General features: G+C 32.7%; 1 protein-coding gene across 6 annotated transcripts in view; it reads left to right on the top strand.

The window, feature by feature from the left end:
* The first annotated feature begins 398 nt into the window (after positions 1–398).
* Positions 399–25,230, top strand: part of LOC143067495 (serine/threonine-protein phosphatase 2A 56 kDa regulatory subunit gamma isoform-like) — a 61,565-nt gene continuing 36,733 nt past the window's right edge. For all 6 annotated transcript variants that reach the window (XM_076240808.1, XM_076240806.1, XM_076240804.1 and 3 more), the window contains exons 1-9: positions 399–520; positions 686–754; positions 966–1,134; positions 15,826–16,025; positions 17,952–18,062; positions 21,459–21,551; positions 22,455–22,585; positions 24,107–24,166; positions 24,544–24,706. In XM_076240808.1, the coding sequence (XP_076096923.1) occupies positions 491–520; positions 686–754; positions 966–1,134; positions 15,826–16,025; positions 17,952–18,062; positions 21,459–21,551; positions 22,455–22,585; positions 24,107–24,166; positions 24,544–24,706 (1,026 nt within the window). In that variant the 5' untranslated portion in view covers positions 399–490. The remainder of the gene's footprint in view (positions 521–685; positions 755–965; positions 1,135–15,825; positions 16,026–17,951; positions 18,063–21,458; positions 21,552–22,454; positions 22,586–24,106; positions 24,167–24,543; positions 24,707–25,230) is intronic.

Raw genomic sequence — 25,230 nt, 5'->3', positions numbered from 1 at the left:
AATTTTAGCATTACATATAGTGGCAGCTGAGGGTGAAACAAACAATTTTTTTTTCTCAGAATCAAAAACAAATTATTTTTTTCTCCAAAAACTGGAAACAAACTTTTTTTTCCAAAAAAAACCATAGCCCCCCCCAGAAAATCAAATGGTTGCTGCCTTAGGGACTTTCCTTTTTGATTTTTCCTCGGAGTTCAGTATTTTTTGTGATTTTACTTTTTATATATGTCTCTGATTGGAATAAACTGTTGACGATACTATTTAATCAGTATTGAGATCGCAAAGAAAATAACCCGAATACTTTTTGAGAGTGCTTGAGGTTGAGCATATTTAAATTTTCGCGCACTTGAAAGTATAAATTTGCACATGATAGAAATCTAAAAATAGGATTTTTCCCATGTGATAAAAATTTACCAATCACTAAGCTTGTTGTGTGTCGAAGCAAAATCCATACATCATTAAAATCTAACCCGGGGACACGAGTTTTCTCGAAATGCCGGGGAATAAGCCCAAAAAAGAGAAGGTTAGTACCATAGAACGATTCATAATGCATTTATGTTCCTGTACCATACGCCTTTTTTCACTTTTTTCCTGTAAAAATAAAGATATTTGCGTCTCGGTTGGTTTACGAGAAAACAAACCATTGTTTATTTGTTTTGTTTACACTTTATAATCTTTTTCGTTTCAGACAGTCACGAAAAGTACGCCTAGCTCCAAAGGTAGTGCAAAAGAGAATTCTGAAAATGCTGAAAATGAGGTGAGAATCATATTTTACGTCAGTGTTGTCGAAGTCAATGCCCAAGAATGGCCGCCATATTGACATGGAAATTCAACATGGCGACTGTAAATAATGACATTATTGTTTCTTCCTGTCTTTTATTAAACCTATACATGCATCACACATAGTTAAAGCATCGTCCTATGTAAATTTATGTGAAAGGAAACAAATCTACATATTTCATTTTCAGAACAAGAAGAAGCCGGCAAAGATTCAACTACCAGAACATCCACCACCAGCACAGATCAACAAACTGAATTTCACTGGACCACCAACCATAAAGAAGGACAAAAGACAAAACTCATCAAGATTTAATGTCACAAAAAACAGAGAATTGCAAAAACTACCATTGCTGAAAGGTATACATAACATCAACTACAGGCTTTGGCAAATCAGTTGTGTTCACTAAGGCAGCAACCATTTGATTTTCTGGGGGGGGCTATGGTTTTTTTTGGAAAAAAAAGTTTGTTTCCAGTTTTTGGAGAAAAAAATAATTTGTTTTTGATTCTGAGAAAAAAAAATTGTTTGTTTCACCCTCAGCTGCCACTATATGTAATGCTAAAATTGAAATAAAAAAATTGTTTTCGACTTGTCGCGAAAAAAATAGATTGTTTTTCGCCGCAGGCGAAAAAAAAAGTTTGCACAGAAAAAAAAACCATAGCCCCCCCCAGAAAATCAAATGGTTGCTGCCTAACCTTATCGCTATAGCCTATACATCTTATTGCTATTTGTCTGCCGTTACTGGACACCACAAAGGTTCTCGTAAAATTTCGGCATCATAATACATAAATATCTGACGCCACAATGGAAAAGTATTTGTTGTATGACATCAATAGTTCAAGGTGTGCAGTTTCTCTGGGCAACCAGCGAAGATTTCCAAATAGTGACAAGACACATTTGTATTTGGAAATCTGCGATTCTTGACGACAGAAAATATCTTGCCTCAACTATCGACCTTATTTTTAAATCTTTAAAGTAAATTTCACAGGAATGACTGTACATGTGACATCCATTAATAGCAGAAAAATAGCAGTATAAAGGTCAATTGTATAATCCTGAAGGCATTTATTGGACTGCCAACTTGCCATTATTCCAGGAATCCATAAAGACTACAAGAATCCTCTTCCCTTCTCATAGACATTGGTTGGTACATAGGGTTAGCAGAAAATACTGCATTAAAAAACTTTAAACCAAAACGTATCCCAGAAGTTGTTGTCAGCTTCCAAATTTCTGTGTGATAAACTCAGTCCTCTATTTTCAGAAAATAATCAATTGTTACAACAACTGATATTTTCATGAAAATATTTGAAAGAAGTCCTGTGTTTCCAGTCGTTCATATAACCTTATGAATATATAGGATCTGGCCCTAACCCATCCTTCAGTGTATCTTGAAATCACTGTGATTAGAATTTTTTTTCTTTAAGCATGTTCCAAAATAATATTATTATATATGAGTCAACCAATCCTGAAGAAGGTCAAGTAACAGCTATGTCTGTCCGTCAATCAAAAACTGAAGTAACCTATATGTTAAAGTGTTCTTGGTTTGTAATGTAAGGGAATAAATTAATATTTGATCTGCAGCTTTAATGTTAAGTTTTAGGGAGCAAATTTTAAGTCTGCCATTAAGCAGCTAAAAGTTTAATATTTTGCAACACTCATTGTACAATTTTTTTTTTCAAACATTTTTTGGCATCAATGAAAAGGAATAATCAGTTATGCTTGCACAGTGATGTCACTAATTTTTGAAGAAGCAGGCTAAATTTCTAAAATAGGCGGCAAGTAATTTCCGTTCGCGGCGACGAGCTTGCTCGTCGTTACTATGGCAGGGGGTCTTTTTTTTAAAAATGGTGCAAAATCCTGCATTTTGGGGGTATCCTAGACCCTTATTCAGACCTCTGAAAACATCATTTTTTACTGAAGATAATGTAAATGATTAACTAAAATTAGCAACATGATGGGTAAATTTTCCGTACATTGATCATCTTGATGGACCAATATACATTTCTGTGCATTTTCCTGTTGGTTGACTGCTAGTAAATATTTTTGAACTGAAAGAATCCAAAGATCTTAGTTTGAATAGAAACATATTGTCTCTGGTTTGAATTATTGCTTGAATTATTTAGTTTTAAATGAAAATTGTAATTCTGACATTATATTAAAAAAGTGTTGGTTTTGTTTTTTATACAAAATTAAAACAATATTCCCTGACTAGTAGTCAGCTGGAGCTTCGATTTCAAAGTTAAAACTGTTACAGGGTTGCTATATTTTATAATATCGTATGCTCTCCCCAAAAAGATTTGAAAATTTAGACTAAAAATCCTGCATTCTGAGCATACCTGGGAGTGATTTAGATGCTTGGGAAAATGTAAAGTTTGTCTTATTTTTGTTGTTGACTTCAATCACATTTGAAAGAAAAATAAAAAATGGGAATCCGCAGTCCTGGAAAGGTTAATCTATATTGATTTTTATACGACCGCAAAATTTGAAATTTTTTTCGTCATATATTGCTATCACGTTGGCGTCGTCGTCGTCCGAATACTTTTCGTTTTCGCACTCTAACTTTAGTAAAAGTGAATAGAAATCTATGAAATTTTAACACAAGGTTTATGACCACAAAAGGAAGGTTGGGATTGATTTTGGGAGTTTTAGTCCCAACATTTTAGGAATTAGGGGCCAAAAAGGGCCCAAATAAGCATTTTCTTGGTTTTCGCACTATAACTTTAGTTTAAGTAAATAGAAATCTATGAAATTTTGACATAAGGTTTATGACCACAAAAAAAAGGTTGGGATTGATTTTGGGAGTTTTGGTTCCAACAGTTTAGGAATTAGGGGCCAAAAAAGGGCCCAAATAAGCATTATTCTTGGTTTTCGCACAATAACTTTAGTTTAAGTAAATAGAAATCAATGAAATTTAAACACACTGTTTATGACCACAAAAGGAAGGTTGGTATTGATTTTGGGAGTTTAGGTCCCAACAGTTTAGGAATTAGGGGCCAAAAAGGGACCCAAATAAGCATTTTTTTTGTTTTTCGCACCATAACTTTAGTATAAGTAAATAGAAATCTATGAAATTTAAACACAAGGTTTATGACCATAAAAGGAAGGTTGGTATTGATTTTGGGAGTTTTGGTCCCAACAGTTTAGGAATAAAGGGCCCAAAGGGTCCAGATTTAAACTTTGTTTGATTTTATCAAAAATTGAATAATTGGGGTTCTTTGATATGCCGAATCTAACTGTGTGTGTAGATTCTTAATTTTTGGTCCCGTTTTCAAATTGGTCTACATTAAGGTCCAAAGGGTCCAAAATTAACTTAGTTTGATTTTAACAAAAATTGAATCCTTGGGGTTCTTTGATATGCTGAATCTAAAAATATACTTAGATTTTTGATTATTGGCCCAGTTTTCAAGTTGGTCCAAATCGGGGTCCAAAATTAAACTTTGTTTGATTTCATCAAAAATTGAATAATTGGGGTTCTTTGATATGCCAAATCTAACTGTGTATGTAGATTCTTAATTTTTGGTCCCGTTTTAAAATTGGTTTACATTAACGTCCAAAGGGTCCAAAATTAAACTAAGTTTGATTTTAACAAAAATTGAATTATTGGGCCTCTGTGATATGCTGAATCTAAACATGTACTTAGATTTTTGATTATGGGCCCAGTTTTCAAGTTGGTCCAAATCAGGATCCAAAATTATTATATTAAGTATTGTGCAATAGCAAGAAATTTTCAATTGCACAGTATTCAGCAATAGCAAGAAATCTTCAATTGCACAGTATTGTGCAATAGCAAGAAATCTTCAATTGCACAGTATTGTGCAATAGCAAGAAATCTTCAATTGCACAGTATTGTGCAATAGCAAATATTTTCAATTGCACAGTATTCCACAATAGCAAGAAATATCTAATTGCACAATATTGTGCAATAGCAAGAAATTCCAATTGGATTTCAATTGGAGTTATCTTTCTTTGTCCAGAATAGTAGTTGAATCAACTTAAATCATTGTTTTATACAATATACAATGTATATTCACTTTTACTACCAACTGATAGATTAAAACAATCTTTACCATTCAGTGATAACAAGCACTTTTTTTACATTTTAATATTTTATGATGTATTTAAATGAGTAGTTATTGTTGCAAACTTCATTAGAAATTTGAATTGAGATCAGTTTTGAAATAAGGGAAAGGGGGATGTGAAAAAAAAATTGGAGAAAATTTCTTCAAACATTTTTTTGAGAGGATTAATATTCAACAGCATAGTGAATTGCTCAAAGGCAAACATTTTTTTTTAAGTTCATTAGACCACATTCATTCTGTGTCAGAAACCTATGCTGTGTCAACTATTTAATCACAATCCAAATTTAGAGCTGAATCCAGCTTGAATGTTGTGTCCATACTTGCCCCAACCGTTCAGGGTTCAACCTCTGCGGTCGTATAAAGCTGCGCCCTGCGGAGCATCTGGTTTTTGTTGGGAAGGTGTCTTTTCTAAGACAACTAAGGAAGTCTGTTCTTGCTTTTAACGACATCACTGCTTGAGTACCGGTATACATATTACCTCAATCAATTACAAGCAAGTCCAGAATTGGTGTTGTTTCTCTTTGGCAAATACATTGTTGGTTGTTTTCAAATGAATTGAATAATAAAGCAAAATAATGATTTATATACCATATATTCGCATTTAGAAATGTTACATCCTCATTACATTTTGTACTTTAATTAAAGCTTGTTTTAAAGAAATTCATTTATAAGGCCAAATAAAAAAGTATGTGTGGTTCCAGTTACATCTGAAAAGAAGTTAGGGTAGGTAGGTAGGGATTTTTTTTTATTTTATGTTTTTTTAAGTCTCCCAAACAAAGTTTGGAGACTTATTGTTTTTGGTCAGTTCTTATTATTTTTATTATTCTTCTTCTTCTTCTTCCTCTTCTTCTTCCGCCACTTTAAAAATGAACTTGTCCACAGCGGTTCTCCTAAACGGCTTGTCAGATTTACTTAGGATTTTACAATATGTTAGACTAACATGTCTAGGTGAGCCGTCAATGTTTCGTTTGTGCATTGGGGTCTATTAAGGGGTATTTTTTTGGGGGGGGGGGTAGAAAGGAGGGAGGGGTTTACTAAAGAACCCTATGGGATTTTATTTTCTAAAATTTTCAAATGAATATAACTTGAAAACTGTAAATGATAGATACATGCAGTCTTCAGAAATGATTATAGGACAATAAAACAAATCACATGAAATATAGGGGGAGTCCCTGGGGGGTCATCCCCACCCCCTTCAATTTGAGAATATGCTTTTATCTTGTAAACGGTCCAGATCCCCACCCCTAAACCATATATATTCTTGAATGGGACGATAAAACAAATCAAATGAAATTAAAGGGAAGTCCCCGGGGGTCATCCCCACCCCGTTCAATTTGAGAATGTGCTATTATCTTGTAAACAGTCCAGATCCCCACCCCTAAACCATATATATTCTTGTAGGGGACAATAAAACAAATGAAATGAAATAAAAGTGATGTCCCTAGGTGCTCACCTCACCCCCTCTTGTTTGAAAACTTGTAAACGGTCAACATCCCCACCCCTAAACCATATCTATTCTTGTATGGGACAATAAAACTAATCAAATGAAATTAAATGGAAGTTCCTGGGGGTCACCCCCACCCCGTTCAATTTGAGAATGTACTATTATCTTGTAAACGGTCCAGATCCCCACCCCTAAACCATATATATTCTTGTAGGGGACAATAAAACAAATGAAATAAAAGGGAAGTCCCGAGGGAGTCACCCCACCCCCTCTTGTTTGAAAACTTGTAAACAGTTAACATCCCCACCCCTAAACCATATATATACTTGTATGGGACAATAAAGCTAATCAAATGAAATTAAAGGGAAGTTTCTGGGGGTTGCCCCCACCCCGTTCAATTTGAGAATGTGCTATTATCTTGTAAATGGTCCAGATCCCCACCCCTAAACCATATTTATTCTTGTAGGGGACAATAAAACAAATGAAATGAAATAAAAGGGAAGTCCCGAGGGGGTCACCCCACCCCCTCTTGTTTGAAAACTTGTAAACGGTCAACATCCCCACCCCTAAACCACATATATTCTTGTATGGGACAATAAAACAAATCAAATGAAATGTAGGTAAAGTCTCTGTGGGTTACCACCACCCCCTCCAGTTTGAATACTTGTAAATGGTGGAGATCCCCACCCGTAAGCCATATATATTCTTGTATTGGACAAAAAATCAAATCAAATGAACATGGGACCATATAAATGGCGAGTTATGGGAGCTTTGTTTGGGAGACTTCGTAACAGCATCCTGTTACAATTACTTCTTGTTTTACATTGAGTCTATGGGAGCAACATTCTGACTTTAATAGTGCTTAATGAAAAAAGACAATAAAATCTTTAGGGTAGGCTATTTTGAGGCGAAAAAGTAGGGAAGGTAGGGTTACTGGAACCACACATATATTTTTATTTGGCCTAAATATTATGATTTTTGAGAAGGTCTTTAAAAAAATCATTAACATGTTCCCAACACTGACACTAATTGATCAACTTCCTGGTTACTGTATTCTCAGTTAGGTTTCAGTGGATAAGCCAATATTTTTATGCACCACCTACGATAGTAGAGGGGCATTATGTTTTCTGGTCGGTGCATCTGGTCCTAGACCACAATTGTCGTCCCTTGATGTTCCCGAATATAGTCCCTAGTGTTGACAGTTGGTTACTTGCCAATGTTTTTTATCCCCCTTCCAAATTTATTTCTCCATGTTTTATGCCTCAAATTGCAAGTAGCTATATATAGGGGGGTGAAATTACACTAAAAAAATTTGAGTCCAGAATTTTAAAGGAAAGTAGTTATTTGGTCCAGCTGAAAAAGGTTAAAAATTAGCACCTAGGAAGCTGTCAAAGATTTCAAGACGCCCTAAACATAAAATTGTCCATATTTTGAGTTAGAGCCGATGAAGTTTTCTATAATTTTGATATGATTTGTCCCAAAAGTAGTACAACACACTGTAAAAATTTAATTGAGAAAGCGCAGTTGGGATTTTTTTAATTTTCATTTATGTTCTAAAAGAAATGCACTACAAAATAATTGTGGTCTCTGACCATCTGTCTGTCTGTCCGTCCCTTTGTTCTTCCGTCTCCCACTTCAGGTTATAGTTTTAGGTGAAGGTAATTTTTGATGAAAGTGAAGTCCAATCAACTTGAAACTTAATGCACATGTTCCCCATGATATGATCTGTCTAATTTAAATGCCAAATTAAAGTTTTGACCCCAATTTCACAGTCCGCTGAACATGGAAGATGATAGTGCAAGTGGGGCATTCATGTACTATGGACACATTCTTGTTATTTCTGTTAAGTAATTGTTTACTAATTTTCTTTGAAGTTTGGATAGCAATCACATGATTTATATAGAACTACAGAGATTTGGTATGATTGCCAATGAGTGAACTGTCCATCAGACTGAGATGATAAAGGTGTAAACAACTATAACTCACTGAACTGACTTCAATAATGAGCATAACTCATATCATATAAAATAAGCTATAGTAGGCCCCAGCATGGACAAACACAAAAAGAATTTAGTAGGGTTAACATGTTTGCAGGCTTTCCATTACTTATTATAGGATAAATTGGTGGAGTTAAGCTTTCAATTTCAAAGAACACAAGAGATTTTTACATTCATGTTCAGTTGTATGTCAGTGTTCATTCAAATGCTAGCTATCAATATTTAAAAGGGCACTTTAGCAGGTAAACCGAATAGGGAAAAGGGCGCTTTAGCAGGTTAACCGAATAGGGAAAAGGATATTTTAGCAGGTAAACTTAATAAGAATGGGCACCTTAGGGTGTAAACAGAATTTGAAAGAATACTTGAACTTATTTTATTTCCTCACATTGTTGATTATATGCGCATTATTAGAGTTTGAAAAGACACTTGAAAAAGAATTGAATTTTAACATGCAAATGTTCTTCTTGTTAAGGATAATCCATGTTCAAGCTTGAATCTCACGGCAGAAGCTAAGGGCTCTAGTTGTCCGAAAGGGCACAATGTATAGATTACTTGGAATATTGCTAGGCTTTAATCTTAACAAACTTGCACATTCGGTAAGTAGCATGATCATCTGAATTGTCAAAGTTTTATTACTGATACCAATCGTAGTCATCTATAATCGCCCCAATAATGACAAACATGTAAAACAATACAAATGTCAGAGAAACTGCCTGAGTTAAGTAAAAACAATGAACAAAAAACAGATATGATATACAGCAACAAACGGCAACCACTGAATTACAGGCTCCTGAACTGTGATATTAACATACAAAATGTGGCAGGGTTAAACTTGTTAAAGCATTTTTCTACGGGTCCACAATATTAGTTGTGCAAAAGGCATATTTAATGCACTATCAGTTGTCCGTGCATAAAGGCTTTTTCTAAATTTATACCAACAAATCAATTGTCAGTGCTGAAGGCTTTTCTGTCCACAAATCAGTCGTAAGTTCTTTATGTGCTGAAGAGTTTATCTAACCACAATCAATTGTCAGTGCAGAAGTCTTTTTTGTCCATAAATCAGTCGTAAGTTCTTTTTGTGCTGAAGTTTTTTTTCTAACCACAATAAGTGACAGTTCAAGATGGTTTTTTTTACCCACAAATCATTAATGTGCTGAAAGCTTTTCTACCCACAATCAATTTTTATTTCCTTAAATGTTGAACCATTTTTCTTCCCATGATTTACATCTGAATCTTGTCCTTATCCCAATGATATTATTCTTAAAATGTATTTTAGTAAATTTTTGGCATATTTGATTTAAATATATGTTTGTATTTATATTGATTTTTAACTGAATTTTCGAAGAACAAAATTGGTTATTGTTTTGGGGATGTATTGCAGGAGGTCGGTATTAGGCGGCAGCCTAATGTTATCCGTGCATTTACTCATGAACCATTCAACCAAAGCTCTTAAAATTTTAATATGTTGTTACTGACATCAAAATGGAGGGCAAAGTAAATAATGACCATTTTCAATTTACCGTTCAGGAGTTATGGTTCTTGAAAGTTATTGAAACTGCTTTATGACCATGTATGTGGCTGCCAGTGTCTTACAGGATAGATTAAAAGTCGTATATGTTTTCATGTCAACAGCCTTCATCATTACAAATGATTAGTACATTGATAACTGTATGTTATCTATAAGAATTAGTCAACCTATCTGGCTAATTGCTTTCCCAGAGTTGTTTAATTATATGACTACACCTTATTGATTCCTGCATCAACAGCCTAATGATTCATGTATTTCACTTACATGTAGTTAGGTGCTGACTGACTCAATATAATTAACATCTGATGTTATAAGACAATTTGCAGTGGGGGACCAGTAGTTGGACTGGTATCATTCTTGATGCTAATATAACTGATAACAGGGAAAAGTGACATATTTGTCTATAATTTGACCTTAATTTATAAAGGGTAGTTCAAAGATAATCAGTCAATATTAGATTTGCCAGTCTTGTTCATGTCATTCTCTAAAATTTTATTTTATTGGTAAAAGAAACTGATTCAAGTGATGCAACATTTTCCTGAAGTGGATTCTAGGTTTCTACGTATACCTTAAGTTTCATTACTGTCACTTTTTCCGTATGTCATTTATGTCCCTTTATAACTTGACATGGCAAGCGGGGCATTTGTTTCCCATCGACACATTCCCCTTTTATTTAGATTTGAATTGTGTTTGCTTCATGCAACATGAGCACAAAAAGGCTATATAATCTTGCAAGAGCGTATTCAAATATTTTTATAATGTATATTACACAATGTACTACTTTTATTAAGTCAAGGAGTTTAGCATCCTTTATTGTACATTAGCTGATAATTTTTGAATAATTTGTCTACTTCAGTAAAGAATACTCTGTATGATGCTGTATTGTCATCATCATCATCATCATTATTACATAACAGCTTTGATACATGTAACATGTTATATAGATATAGACCTTCTAAGTCATAGGGTATAAGATGTAATTTACAAATTGAAAAGGAAAAGAAGAAAAAATGTACTTTATAAATTATTAAAGCTCATATTATATACATATTAGGTACATGTGTAATTATTATTTTTATAAAATTAATTTGAATCTTAACACCAAGGACATAAGGCTTCTTCATTCATGTATATGTAACAACAAGAAATAGATATTGCAACAATTTTCCTGTTTAAATTCCTCACATTTTTCAATAGGAGCACTACAAGCTGGTGTTACATGTACTACACAAATCTCTATGCAGATAATGAGTTGTAATCTATAACTATCTATCAATAAAGTCAAAACAGATAGACAACATATAGAATGAATGACATGCAGGAAGCAGACATCAGAACTATAACAAATAATCTCAGTTTCATTGTAAATTCATAGGAATTAATTCCATTGGAAAAGACTACTCACATTAAACCAGTGACATAATGAAAATACATAAATATAAGAATAAAAGTTTTAAATGGCAAATTATATTTATTATTATTTTTGATACTATGCAGCATGCAGGAATAACTGAAAGTGATTTATGTTACCTTGAGGTCGTATAAAAACTTTAAAAAATGCTGAACTTTGAAAGAGCTGGTAGATATTGACACTTTTAAAAATGGTTTGAGTTCAGGCAAAAGGTTATAATTGGATGAGCCCTGGTTTTGAATTAACCTCAAAGTCATTAACTGTGGGCTTGATGATGCTAATATCAAGTCTCAGCATACATAGACATATTTTATATTCTGAGTGTTTTGCTGTTACTAAGTGACCAAACTTGAAAGAAAATAAAAGTTTAGTTTTTTTATTTGGTCTGGATTTTCAAATATTAAAGCAACATTCATGATAAGGGTAAAACCAATTGACAAACAAAACCTTGTAGTGAATGTGGTGGCAAAAATAATTAAAAAAAAACCCAAAACTCTGGAAACCTTGCTATAGATTAAAAAAATAACCAATTTTGTGTGAATCCAAAAAGAAGGTTTTTATTTTCTTATGATTACATGTGTACTTAAGATTACTGCATGAAAAAATTGGTTTGACAGCAATTTTGTTGGTGTGAAATCTATTTATTAAATTGCTGTTACATAGCATAGTTTGATATTTTTTAGCAGGTAATTATTTTTTATCATAATGGAATAGAACACAGTAACTGTAACCTGTATTCCCTGATGCTGTGGGAAATTAATTCCATGTGGAGTTCAATATTGATTTACCTCTTAATTAAATATAGTTTCATTATAATAGTCTTAATTGATCAGCATCCATTGAAGGTTTTAAAGGAAGGTCGGAATATATGTACTATATACATGATGTATATCATAAGGTCAAATATGAAGAGGGGAAGTTCCATTTCATCTTCATCACCCTCTTGGTAATGTGTTATTTATTGTATCATACCAAATGTTCTGTAAGTACTGGCTATTTAATTTCAAATTAAAAGTAATAAACTATGAAGTCTTGAACATAACCATCCGTATATCATGTATATGATAAAGAGCACATTGTTTAACATCCCTATGAAAGGTAATAGATTATTAGCCATGAGAGAGTAAATCATCATCCTTTTTCTTGACCAAATCTTTTGAAATCTGAGCACAATTAGTTCCAGAAAATACAGTTTGCTATTGATTCTGATGGTTTAGACCTATACTGGTCAAAAGTTTTGTCCCTTAGCACCTTAAAAAAATGTATTTCTTTGGTTTTAAAGGAATAGTATTACATGGAAAAACTATTGAAATTTGAATACAGGATCATTAAGTATAGCCAAGTTCGATTTTGATGGTTTAGACATTTACCATTTAAGAGTTGTGCCCCTTAGCTACCCTTTTAAATTAAAAAAATTTCCATTGTCAGATAATAAATTAAGTACTGTTTTACAAAATCTATTGACATTAAAAATACTGTTGTGAAAATATATAAAATGCTGGTCAAATTTTGAACTTCAATTTGAACTTTGGTTTTGGCATTTACCATTGGAGAATTTTTTTTCTGAAAGTGGTAGTATCAGATGTGATCACTAGATCACCTTATTTCTATTTCCTGACTTTCTAAGACTTTTTGTATAGCCACCTTGATATCTTACTGTTTATGTTGATGCATGTGAAATATATAAGTTGAGGTCTATATTAAAAGTAGTGCTCTTTGGGTTTTTTCCACATGTTGTGAATTTACTTAAAGTATTAATCAATAAATACCTTTTGTGCTAACTAGTATTGATATACTAGTATATATATTTAGTCACACATCTTGACATATTTATGTTCTCATATAAGAAAATCTTATGATCATATAATGCTGTAGCAATTTAAAAATCATTACTTTTCAATTTAAATGGATTTATTAAATGTAATCCATATAGATATATAGTAGAACGAACCAAATACAAATGTTTGTTATTGTTTATTTAAAAGGAGTCAAATCAACTGGAAATATTTGTAAAAAATGCTTGTATTGATTAGTAAGCCATAATTATAGGTTCCACCAAATCTTCTTGTCTGTTAAAGATAAGTTTAGGAAATAAATAAATAATGAAATACAAAAAATATGTACAAAGGAAAAGATTCTACTGATGACTTCAAAATGTCATTTGACCACTGCTGTTAAAAGTAAAAAAAAATCACACAAGGACATGTATTGAGTTATTTATGAATGATGTAATTTTTGCTGGATTTTTTTGAGGGAGGGGGAGGGGGTGGCACAATACTTATTTCTGATTTTTATGTTCCACCTACGATAGTAGAGGGGCATTATGTTTTCTGGTCTGTGCCTCCGTTCGTTCGTCCGTTTGTTCGTTCGTCCGACTTCAGGTTAAAGTTTTTGGTCAAGGTAGTTTTTGATGAAGTTGAAGTCCAATCCACTTGAAACTTAGTACACGTTCCCCATGATATGACCCATGATATGATCTTTCTAATTTTAATGCCAAATTATAGTTTTGACCCCAATTTCATGGTCAACTGACCAATCCACTTGAAACTTAGTACGCATGTTCCCCATGATATGATCTTTCTAATTTTAATGCCAAATTATAGTTTTGACCCCAATTTCATGGTCAACTGAACATAGAAAATGAAAGTGCGAAGTTCAGGTTAAAGTTTTTGGTCAAGGTAGTTTTTGATGAAGTTAGAGTCACAACTACTTGAAACTTAGTACACATGTTCCCTATGATATGATCTTTCTAATTTTAATTCCAAATTAAAGTTTTGACCCCAATTTCACGGTCCACTGAACATGGAAAATTATAGTGCGAGTGGGGCATCCGTGTACTATGGACACATTCTTGTTCAAAATATTTTATTTCATCCCCAATGAAAATCAAAACAATAGTGGTCATTATAAATGTGAAATGACCATTCCAAGATCAACCTTAGAAATTAGGTTTCAGATAGGATTCAACAATGAGAATGAATTATACTTCATGCATCATGAAGTTTGTGTTACGTTGTCAATCTTTAAATTCCAAGTCTGAACTTCATGGTTGTATGAAGGTAGATGGATATTTTTATGCCCCACCTACGATAGTAGAGGGGCATTATGTTTTCTGGTCTGTGCCTCCGTTCGTCCGTCCGTTCGTCCGTTCGTTCGTCCCGCTTCTGGTTAAAGTTTTTGGTCGAAGTAGTTTTTGATGAAGTTGAAGTCCAATCAACTTGAAACTTAGTACACATGTTCCCTATGATATGATCTTTCTAATTTTAATGTCAAATTAAAGTATTGACCCCAATTTCATGGTCCACTGAACAAAGAAAAAGATAGTGTGAAGCTCAGGTTAAAGTTTTTGGTCAAGGTAGTTTTTGATGAAGTTGAAGTCCAATCAACTTGAAACTTAGTACACATGTTAACTATGATATGATCTTTCTAATTTTAATGCCAATTTTAAAGTATTGACCCCAATTTCACGGTCCAGTGAACATGTAAAATGGTAGTGCGAGTGGGGCATCCGTGTACTATGGACACATTCTTGTTTCCCCTAAATTCAAACATTCATAAAATTGATAATTGAAAAATGATTTGAAACAATGTTTAGATAAAAAGGCTAAACAATTTCTCTGTAATGTTTTATTTGTTTGGGGTGAATAGGTAATAAAGAAGCCAATACAAATTTAACTATATGTCTTTGAGTACTCCAGAAACAATAAACTTAATATACCTGTCAAAAATAGGAATGCCTTGGGTAACCTCAACTTTATCATCCACGGAAGTTATATATTGATAAAATTCTACTAAACTGACTTCACTTGGAAAATAATGACATCATTGTTTATTTAATGCACATACTATTATATAATATTGATCTAAAGGTAGCATGGATGTTCACAGTTGTATATAAGAGGAAATGTTTATTTCTTTCATACTACAGGTCTTTAATTATCTGTTGTATTATGTCATTCAGAAGTTAACAAATGAGTATTCTGTTCATGGTGTTGAACATTGATGAGTTCTATATAAAGAGTATATTTGTCTTAAAGTACTGGATCAGTTACTTGCCACAGTACATTTATGTCCAAAACTCCGACCAAACAAAAGAGAATGCTGCTATTGCATTTTTTTTTTACTTTAAAGCTTTATGATAAAAGATTCTAAACTTGTAAATTAGTTCATTACTTCACTACTTTCCTAACGACTTTCAGTGTACCCTATAATAGGCTGTTCATTCAAAATTCCTTCCACAATGCAAAAGCTGTATGCCAGGTTAAAAGGAAATATATATATATAATATATTGTAACATTTTTGCATTATAGTTTACTGGACACTTTAGAGGTGGTCTTCAAGAGAAGCAGATTTGACCAACATATATGTGTATTTATAATAAAACAGTCAATTTGCAAGACTTTATTCAATATCCAGAACCTGAGATAGACAATGATAGATGTGTCATTTTTCATTTCCATTTGTTGCACAAGTTTTTCTTGGGACAAAAAAATAAAATGGTGAGAATTGATAATTTTTGAGATCTACTTTTTGACAGGTTTTCTCCAATATGATAAACAGCTGTTATCATTGTATTTTTTTTCTCTACAGATTCAACACCAGCAGAAAGAGAAGATTTATTCATTCAGAAAATCCGGCAATGTTGTGTTCTATTTGACTTTGTAATTGACCCTCTTAGTGATTTGAAATGGAAAGAAGTGAAGAGAGCAGCACTGAATGAAATGGTGGAGTTTGTATCGCACAATAGAGGTGTCATCACAGAACCTATCTATCCTGAAGCTATACATATGGTAAATTATAAACCTCTGTTAATTTTGCTGTCCTTGTTTTATCTTTTTATTGTCTCAAAGGATCTCATTGATCATAGTGTGTTTTTGACCCATTTATCAGTCATTTCTTTGATTTTGCTATTCTACTGCCTTCATTTTTGTCGAGCCTGCAACTTTTGTTGCAGAAAGCTCGACATAGGGATAGTGATCCGGCGGCGGCGGCGTTAGCTCAATTCTTAAAAGCTTTATATTTTAGAAGGTGGAAGACCTGGAGGCTTCATACTTTGCATATAGTTGCTTCATGTTACGAAGTTTCCGTCAGTCACATGTCCAATGTCCTTGACCTCATTTTCATGGTTCAGTGACCACTTGAAAAAAAAGTTCAAATTTGTTGTAATGTTGAATTCTCTCTTATTATAAGTAATAGGATAACTATATTTGATATGTGTGTACCTTGCAAGGTCCTCGTGTCTGTCAGACAGTTTTCACTTGACCTCGACCTCATTTCATGGATCAGTGAACAAGGTTAAGTTTTGGTGGTCAAGTCCATATCTCAGATACTATAAGCAATAGGGCTAGTATATTCGGTGTATGGAAGGACTGTAAGGTGTACATGTGCAACTGGCAGGTGTCATCTGACCTTGACCTCATTTTCATGGTTCAGTGGTTATAGTTAAATTTTTGTGTTTTGGTCTGTTTTTCTCATACCATATGCATTAGGTCTACTATATTTGTTGTATGGAATGATTGTTAAGTGTACATGTCTAGCGGGCAGATGTCATGTGACCTTGACCTCATTTTCATGGTTCAGTGGTCAAAGTTAAGTTTTTGAGTTTTGGTCTTTTTATCTAATGCTATATGCCATAGGTCAACTATATTTGGTGTATGGAAATATTTTATGATCTTTATGTCAGTCGAGCAGGTTTTATTTAACCGTGACCTCATTTTCACGGTTCATTGCACAGTGTTAAGTTTTTGTGTTTTGGTCTATTTTTCTTAAACTATAAGTAATGTGTCAACTATATATGTTGTATAGAAGCATTGTTAGCTGTACCTGTCTGCCTGGCATGGTTCATCTGACCTGGACCTCTTTTTCAATTGGTCTTTGTTTAGTTATCTTGGTTAATGTTAAGTTTATGTGACAGTTGTTATAAAGCTTAGCTTTATACTTAGGACTATCAACATAATATCAATGATTAGTATAGAAGGCGAGACATTTCAGCGTGTGCACTCTTGTTAGAACTGAAAAATCTGAAATGTAGGACTTTTTTTCAGGAGGGGGAGCTTGCATAGAAAACCCATAAAATTTATTGTCATCATGTTAACACCTTGATTTTTTGTCAGTTCTCCTTCAAATTTTGAAATACAGTCTGCACTCATCAAAACCAAAGATATGTTTGATAGTCAGCAAAAGCAACATTGGAGAGCATTTGTTGAGAATGGTGAATTACACATTTTAATTTCCAGTTGTCTAGACAGCACCGTAATCTTTCATCAGATGCTCCTTAATTTACATAATTATTGTTTATTTCTTAAGTTTCATAAGAAGAGAAAATTAGATATCACTTGATATACAATATGAGTTTTTTAATTTTAATACAATAATAACGGAGTACATTTGTGTCTGTCAGATACGATTTAACTTGATTTTACACAATAATTGCTAGCAGTTAATAAAAAGAACAACACTGTCAGGAATAATAATGATAAAAATACAGTATAATTTGCTCTACTTTAAGTGTTTGTGTTGGCTCTTAAAAAATATGGATGGTTAGAGTAAAGTAAACAAACAAGTTTTTTTTTTTGTACCAAGGAGGTCATATAGCCACCTTGTTTGTACTGATATTTTAAAATATTTATGGAACTCAATAGAAGATGATGATAGTTGAATTGACTTATCTCTGAAAAGGATTTGTATATATGTTTGATTTTTCTTTTCCTTTTCAGTTTAGTGTAAATTTATTCAGAACATTACCTCCCTCATCAAATCCCCATGGTGCAGAGTTTGACCCAGAAGAAGATGAACCTGCATTAGAGGCATCATGGCCACATTTACAGGTAAGCAACAGTGTCCCATTAGCTTAAGAAGCATCATGGCCACATTTACAGGTAAGCAACAGTGTCACATTAGCTTAAGAGGCATCATAGCCACATTTACAGGTAAGCAACAGTGCCAAGTTAGCTTAAGAGGCATCATAGCCACATTTACAGGTAAGCAACATTTACCCAAAAATATAAGAGGCATCATGGCCACATTTACAGGTAAATAAACAAAGCTTAATGGCCACATTTAGAGGTAAATAAACAATTGGTAATGGCCACATTTATAGGTAAATAAAAAAAGGTTTTATTGTCGAGCCTGCGGCGGTGTTAGCTAACTTCTTAAAAGCTTTATATTTTAGAAGGTGGAAGACCTGGATGCTTCATACTTTGTATATAGATGCCCCATGTTAAGAAGTTTCCGTCAGTCACATGTCCAATGTCCTTGACCTCATTTTCATGGTTCAGTGACCACTTGAAAAAAAAGTTCAGATTTTTTGTAATGTTGAATTCTCTCTTATTATAAGTAATAGGATAACTATATTTGATATGTGCGTACCTTGAAAGGTCCTCATGTCTGTCAGATAGTTTTCACTTGACCTCGACCTTATTTCATGGATCAGTGAACAAGGTTAAGTTTTGGTGGTCAAGTCCATATCTCAGATACTACAAGCAATAGGGCTAGTATATTCGGTGTATGGAAGGACTGTAAGGTGTACATATCCAACTGGCAGGTGTCATCTGACCTTGACCTCATTTTCATGGTTCAGTGGTTATAGTTAAATTTTTGTGTTTTGGTCTGTTTTTATCATACTATATGCAATAGGTCTACTATATTTGTTGTATGGAATAATTGTAAGGTGTACCTATCTAGCCGGTAGATGTCATGTGACCTTGACCTCATTTTCATGGTTTAGTGGTCAAAGTTAAGTTTTTGAGTTTTGGTCTTTTTATCTAATACTTTATGCCATAGGTCAACTATATTTGGTGTATTGAAATATTTTATGATCTTTATGTCAGTTGCGCAGGCTTTATTTGACCGTGACCTCATTTTCATGGTTCAATGCACAGTGCTAAGTTTTTGTGTTTTGGTCTATTTTTCTTAAACTATAAGTAATAGGTCAACTATATATGTTGTATAGAAGCATTGTTAGCTGTACATGTCTGCCTGGCATGGTTCATCTGACCTTGACCTCATTTTCAAGGTTCATTGGTCTTTGTTTAGTTATCTTGGTTAATGTTAAGTTTATGTGACAGTTGTATTAAAGCTTAGCTTTATACTTAGGACTATCAACATATCAATGATTAGTATAGAAGGCGAGACATTTCAGCGTGTGCACTCTTGTGGTAACATTTGATGGTAAATAAAAAAAATAGGCTTAATGACTAAGAAACAAGAAATCAATTTCAAATACAAAATAAATTTCAAAACAAAGCTCATTATCACATTAGGTTATGTGAAGAAAGTCCTGTTGTCTAGCATTTTGTAAATGTTACATATTTGTATTGTTGATTGTTGTTATTAAGTGAAATCTGATGGGTTTGGGTTTTATTCTAATAAATATTTTATACAAGGTTTTCAGTAACATCAAAACATGTTTTTATTTTCTTTGTTTACATTTCATTTATTTACTGTGTAAGTTTGTTTGTTAACTCAAAGCTGTTATAATGAATTTTGTTGTGAAATTTATATATCATTCATGTTATATTCTACATAACTATGCCTTATCATATACTTGTATAAAATATTACTAAAATTTTACAGTTCAATAACATTTGAAAATATCAAAAGGCTATGAAAGGATTACTAGGTTTATTGTTCAGATTCTTAAGAAACTCCATAGCGGGCTGATAAAGGTACCTTTATTGACTGCTTCCGGAATGTTATCACATGCCTTTCCGTTAATTTCCGTGACGTTTATCACATGCAACTTCGTGCATTTCCGGAAATTTGTTTGAAACGACAACAGAACGCGGAAAACGGCAAGTGATAAGACTTTTCACAAAATGGTTGAGGAGCAAAAATAAATTAAGTTAAAAATGTTTTGAAAGACATAAATGAGGTAACAATATTATTGAAGAACATGATAGTTGTTGTGACAAGATAAATAAAATGCTTGTAATATCAATAAAAAAAATTAAAGATAAGATTTTTTTCGGTTGTCGGCTGTAAATATTATCTGAAAGCGCAAAGACAAACAAAATAAAATTTTAATAGTTCTTGTCTGTATTTCTTCTGCTGAAGTATATGATAAAAAGATAATTACATGTCATTTTTCATATCAGACCCTTTATCGGCCCTCGTTCATGATATTAGCCCTCGAGCCTGCGGCTCTTGGGCTGATATCATAACCTTGGGCCGATAAAGGGTCTGATATGAAAAATGCCATGTAATAATCTATACTTATTGATCTACTATATATCATCTAATCTTAGTTGACTGGAATTGTCAGTTTCCCTACTAAAGGTCGGTGGTACTTTCTGGGCATTCTGGTTTCCTCCAATAAAAAACTAACCCCATGAAACAGTACGGTAGTGCTTGAAGTGGCGTTAAACATCCATCAATCAATCTATAATAAATTTCTATAATTAGGAAAGCATACATGAAATTTGTTGTGTGTTTATTCAAAACAAACAAATATTAACCAAAGCACAATTATATTTCTGTATGTGGGGTTTAAAGCTGATACACAACAGCAAACATTTCATGCTTGTTTCCTGCAAAATGCACTGAAGAGTTGCAAGTATTAAGGAACTTGCTTAAACTTTTTCTACCACCATTGTTATTGTCTTGCCTTGGTCTAGTGACCTTGACACTTTTGCATAGTTGACATTTTGTAGTCTTTGATAAGTCAATTATATTTAGTATGCAGTTGTGTTATCATTGGTATAACTTAAATCTTAGAAATGTATAACTTAAATCTTAGAAACAGTTGGCCTCTCTTTCTTCTTCCTTGGTTCACTGACTGAGTATTTAGAGTAGTATACATGTTAGTTATTAAAGTATTGCTAATTTCCACATTTGCAATGTATTATTAAAATTATATATGCAGTCGAGAAATATCTCTGTACCAACAGTTACAGTTCATTGTTTTATATCATTTACAAATTGCCTGATCAAAATCTTTTACTGACAAGAAAGCTGAAACAAATAAGTTGTTGTAAAACTTATAATCAATGATTAATGAGAAATAATTGTGTTTATCACATGTACAGCCACTGTTAATGTGAGAAATTACTCTGTTGTATGTGTTATTGACAAAACTTCATAACAGTTTATATTTCTTCATCTAATTTGGGGTATCAGATGTGTATATACATACAAACTATTTAAAGCTGTTTTATGCATAATTTATATATTTATTGGCAAACCATTTCATTTCATTTCATTTTGTTTTCATTTTATTTTTTCAGCTTGTGTATGAATTTTTTCTGCGGTTTTTAGAGTCTCCGGACTTCCAGCCAAATACAGGGAAGAAATATATTGATCAAAGATTTGTGTTGCAAGTAAGCAAGAACTTTGACCTTTTAAGTGGTTTATGTACACGATAAATGACTTGGTTCTTGGTCTTGTATTTAGTCAACACTTCATGAAATTATCCAAATTGTGCTGCCGCTAAAAGGACAATAAATTTACAAAGTAAATTATAAACAATGCTTGGTATCTATGGTCAGTTGTTGTTTTGATTGTGAAGAAAAATTTGGTAATTAATTTATTGGATATTTATTTGATGTCATTATTTTTGTTACGCAATGCCCAGATATATTTTAGATTTTGTATATTACTTTTCTGATGGTAATTTACAACAATGCAACTAGAACATAAGTTGTTATGAAGATTCTCATTTGATAAAAAGAATATGATGCATTAGGCCATGACACAAAATTGCTACACACTTAAAAATCAAAAGCACAGGAACAGCTTTATGCCATAACGAGGTTAAGCATGCAGAACACACATCTCTTGGTTGATTTTGACAATAAATTTGATTATACATAGTTGAATACTCCAATGATCTTGTCGGTCATTCATTCCAGACTTTTTTTGTTATATTATGTCAGCTTCATAATTGAAAAATGATTTGTTTTGCCTTGGACTATATAATATTAAGTTGTACCATGATAGTGATATTCAGATCTGCTAGGCATTCACTGAAGAAAATATTCTAGTTGACATAACAGAGAGAAAAAATTAAAAATACTCATTCAATAAATTTGGGAATTTCAAAACAGGAAGACAATGATTGTAAACTCACTGAAATTTACAGAATGATGTTAAAATTTATTGTTAATATATAGTAACATAGTCTGACTGATAGTTAATTCTTAGTTAGCGATGGATTAACAGGGCTACATTCATCACCAATAGCCACATGAATTTTAAGCTCAATATTTATTATTTTATTTCAGCTTTTAGAATTATTTGACTTTGAAGATCCACGAGAAAGAGATTTTTTAAAGACACTTTTACATAGGATATATGGGAAATTTTTAGGTTTGAGAGCATATATACGTAAACAGATCAACAATATATTTTACAGGTAAGCTTAAACCCTTCTGTTGTTGCAGGTTTACTCTTCACTTCTGTCTGGGGACTCTTTAACCCTTTCGCTGATGAGTCCCGGTTTACCGGGATTCACGCTTCAGACAGCTGATGATGAGTCCCGTTTTATCGGGATCAGAATACATCTTTTATATTTCCCGCTCAAAACAGTGCAAACATGAGTTATCTTTCTTTAACGAATACCCGGATGAAAGTGTAAACATGGCGCTTCCATTTGTTGAAAACCGTGTCAAAATCAGAGGAAATTTATGGAATTTACGAAAATTTGAAATGAGGGAACATTTTTTTTGATAGAATATATAGAAGAATTGAAGCCAAACTAGTATACCTTTTTGACATAAAATGTTGTTTTATGTACAAAACACTTGGAATGGACATCGTTCAGTGTGAAGAATTTGTACAGCTCCATAAAATTTTTCAAAAGGTTGCCGTTTTGGGGTAAAAAATACGATTTGGGGTCAAAGAGTAGAATTTTGAGAATTTCACCTATATTATTGAGAAAATTTGAAAATTTGAATATTTTATGAAGAAAAAATTATCAAAACATAAATGGAACTGTGAACATGGTGTTAGTGAATGAAATAAATACACAAATAACTACAAACAAGTTTTTATTGACATTTATTATGAAGATCTCCCACTTGAGTAGGGTTAATTGAGCTTCAGTAAATATGGAATGATTCTATACATCTTAATTTTTTGACCTATTTCTAAACTGAGAGACAGACTATCAAATGCTAGATAAGGTTCACTTAAAGTGTATTACTTGACTTCTTAGAGCCTCTCGTTCACTAATTTTAGAAATTTATGATATGTGTAAATCAAGGATAGCCTAAATGACCCACTTAGATATTTGGTAAAAATCACTCTCAATTAAAAGAGTTTACTCTTTCAAAACTAAGTACATTTGTTCCTGTAATCATTTACTTCCTCAGTCGATCTTTGTATTATCATATGTAGGAAGTATTTTACATATTTACAATGAAATTTAATATCAACCAGGAAATCATTTCTTGTTTTGTTTGAAGTAAAGTAAATTCAATATTTTGTATACCATAAGGGCTTATTATTTCAGATAAAGTCATAAAATTGCAATTGTTTTTGTTTTCCTACAAACTTTGAGTTGCCCTGTTTTCTGCATTGGTCAGGATTCCCTTCACAGCAATAACAGGGAATTACATTCTTAGTAGTACATGTTCTTGTACCAAAATCTAAAGAGCAAAAGCTTCTCATAACTGGAGGATGAATTTGTTAACGAAAAAATGTATATTAACCACCCCCTAATTAAACCGATATGTGTATCTTATTTCTCCCGAAAATACTGTATGGATATCAATAAACTGTGTCTTCTGTTTGTATAAAGATTAGTGAATAAGTTGTATTTTCTTAAACACTTAAATTCATCATTACATCTGTACTCAAGAGTTCCACATGAATGTGTACTTATGTGTATCAGACCTATTTACATGATGTATAATTATCCATATTTGTATTTCAGCTTTATATATGAAACAGAACACCACAATGGTATAGCAGAATTGTTAGAAATCTTAGGAAGGTAAGTATGTTTTATGATGGAATACTAGTGTACATGTGCCAACCTTGAAAATAAGATGATACATCTCCAGAATAGCCAGGGTCATTCTGAACTTTTTTTTCCAAAATGGTTTGAAATATTTGGAATTCCAAGTAAATTCTGGCTAATAAGTGTATAAAATAAATAAAGAATAATTAGCATTAAATGATACAGTATACAAAATGTCTTCCTGTCAAGAAAACAACACATCATTATTTCTTTGTTACTTTTTTTTTCTCAAAGTAAAGTGTTCACGACACTTAATTATGTAAGATGATATAAAAACATCAACAGTGTATTGATACTTCACATTCTTATTTAAGAATTGACTGACTGTATTTTGGCTTCTTATATTTCAGTATTATTAATGGTTTTGCCCTACCATTAAAAGAAGAGCACAAAGTATTTTTGTTAAAAGTTCTATTGCCTTTACATAAAGTGAAGTCTTTAAGTGTGTACCACCCACAACTAGCGTACTGTGTTGTTCAGTTTTTGGAGAAAGATCCAAGTTTAACAGAACCTGTAAGTATGCAGCTTCATGAAGAGTTAGGGTTTACTTTGCAACAAATAGCATCAATTAAAAAACGTAAAATTTTAGCTTTGTCTTAAGTATCATTGATGTAAATGCAATGCTTTGTCTTTTGAATTATTGATTTTTGATTGGTTGTGCGAGTAGGTGACATTAAAAAAATTATCTCCTGCTAAGCCATGGGATAGAGTAAATTGTCTCCCTCGTATGAACCAATCAAAATCTGGCATTTTAACATAAATGAAGTATAATAATTGTCAATGTAATGCACAACCTGATGCTTTTTATACAACCGCAAAAATTAAAAAAGATTTGTTGAAAATATTTTGGTTGTAAATTGGTATCACGTTGTTGGCGTCATCGTTGTCATCCGAAGACGGATGGTTTCAGGATAATAACTTTAGTATAAGTAAATAGAAATCAATAAAATTGTAAGACAATGCTTATATGGACAATAACGCCTGTCCCAAGTCAGGAGCCTCTGGCCTTTGTTAGTCTTGTATGATTTTAAATTTTA

The sequence above is a fragment of the Mytilus galloprovincialis genome, chromosome 3, assembly GCF_965363235.1.
Source record: "Mytilus galloprovincialis chromosome 3, xbMytGall1.hap1.1, whole genome shotgun sequence".
In the NCBI taxonomy this organism is placed as follows: domain Eukaryota; kingdom Metazoa; phylum Mollusca; class Bivalvia; order Mytilida; family Mytilidae; genus Mytilus; species Mytilus galloprovincialis.
This window is presented reverse-complemented; position numbering and strand designations above follow the sequence as displayed.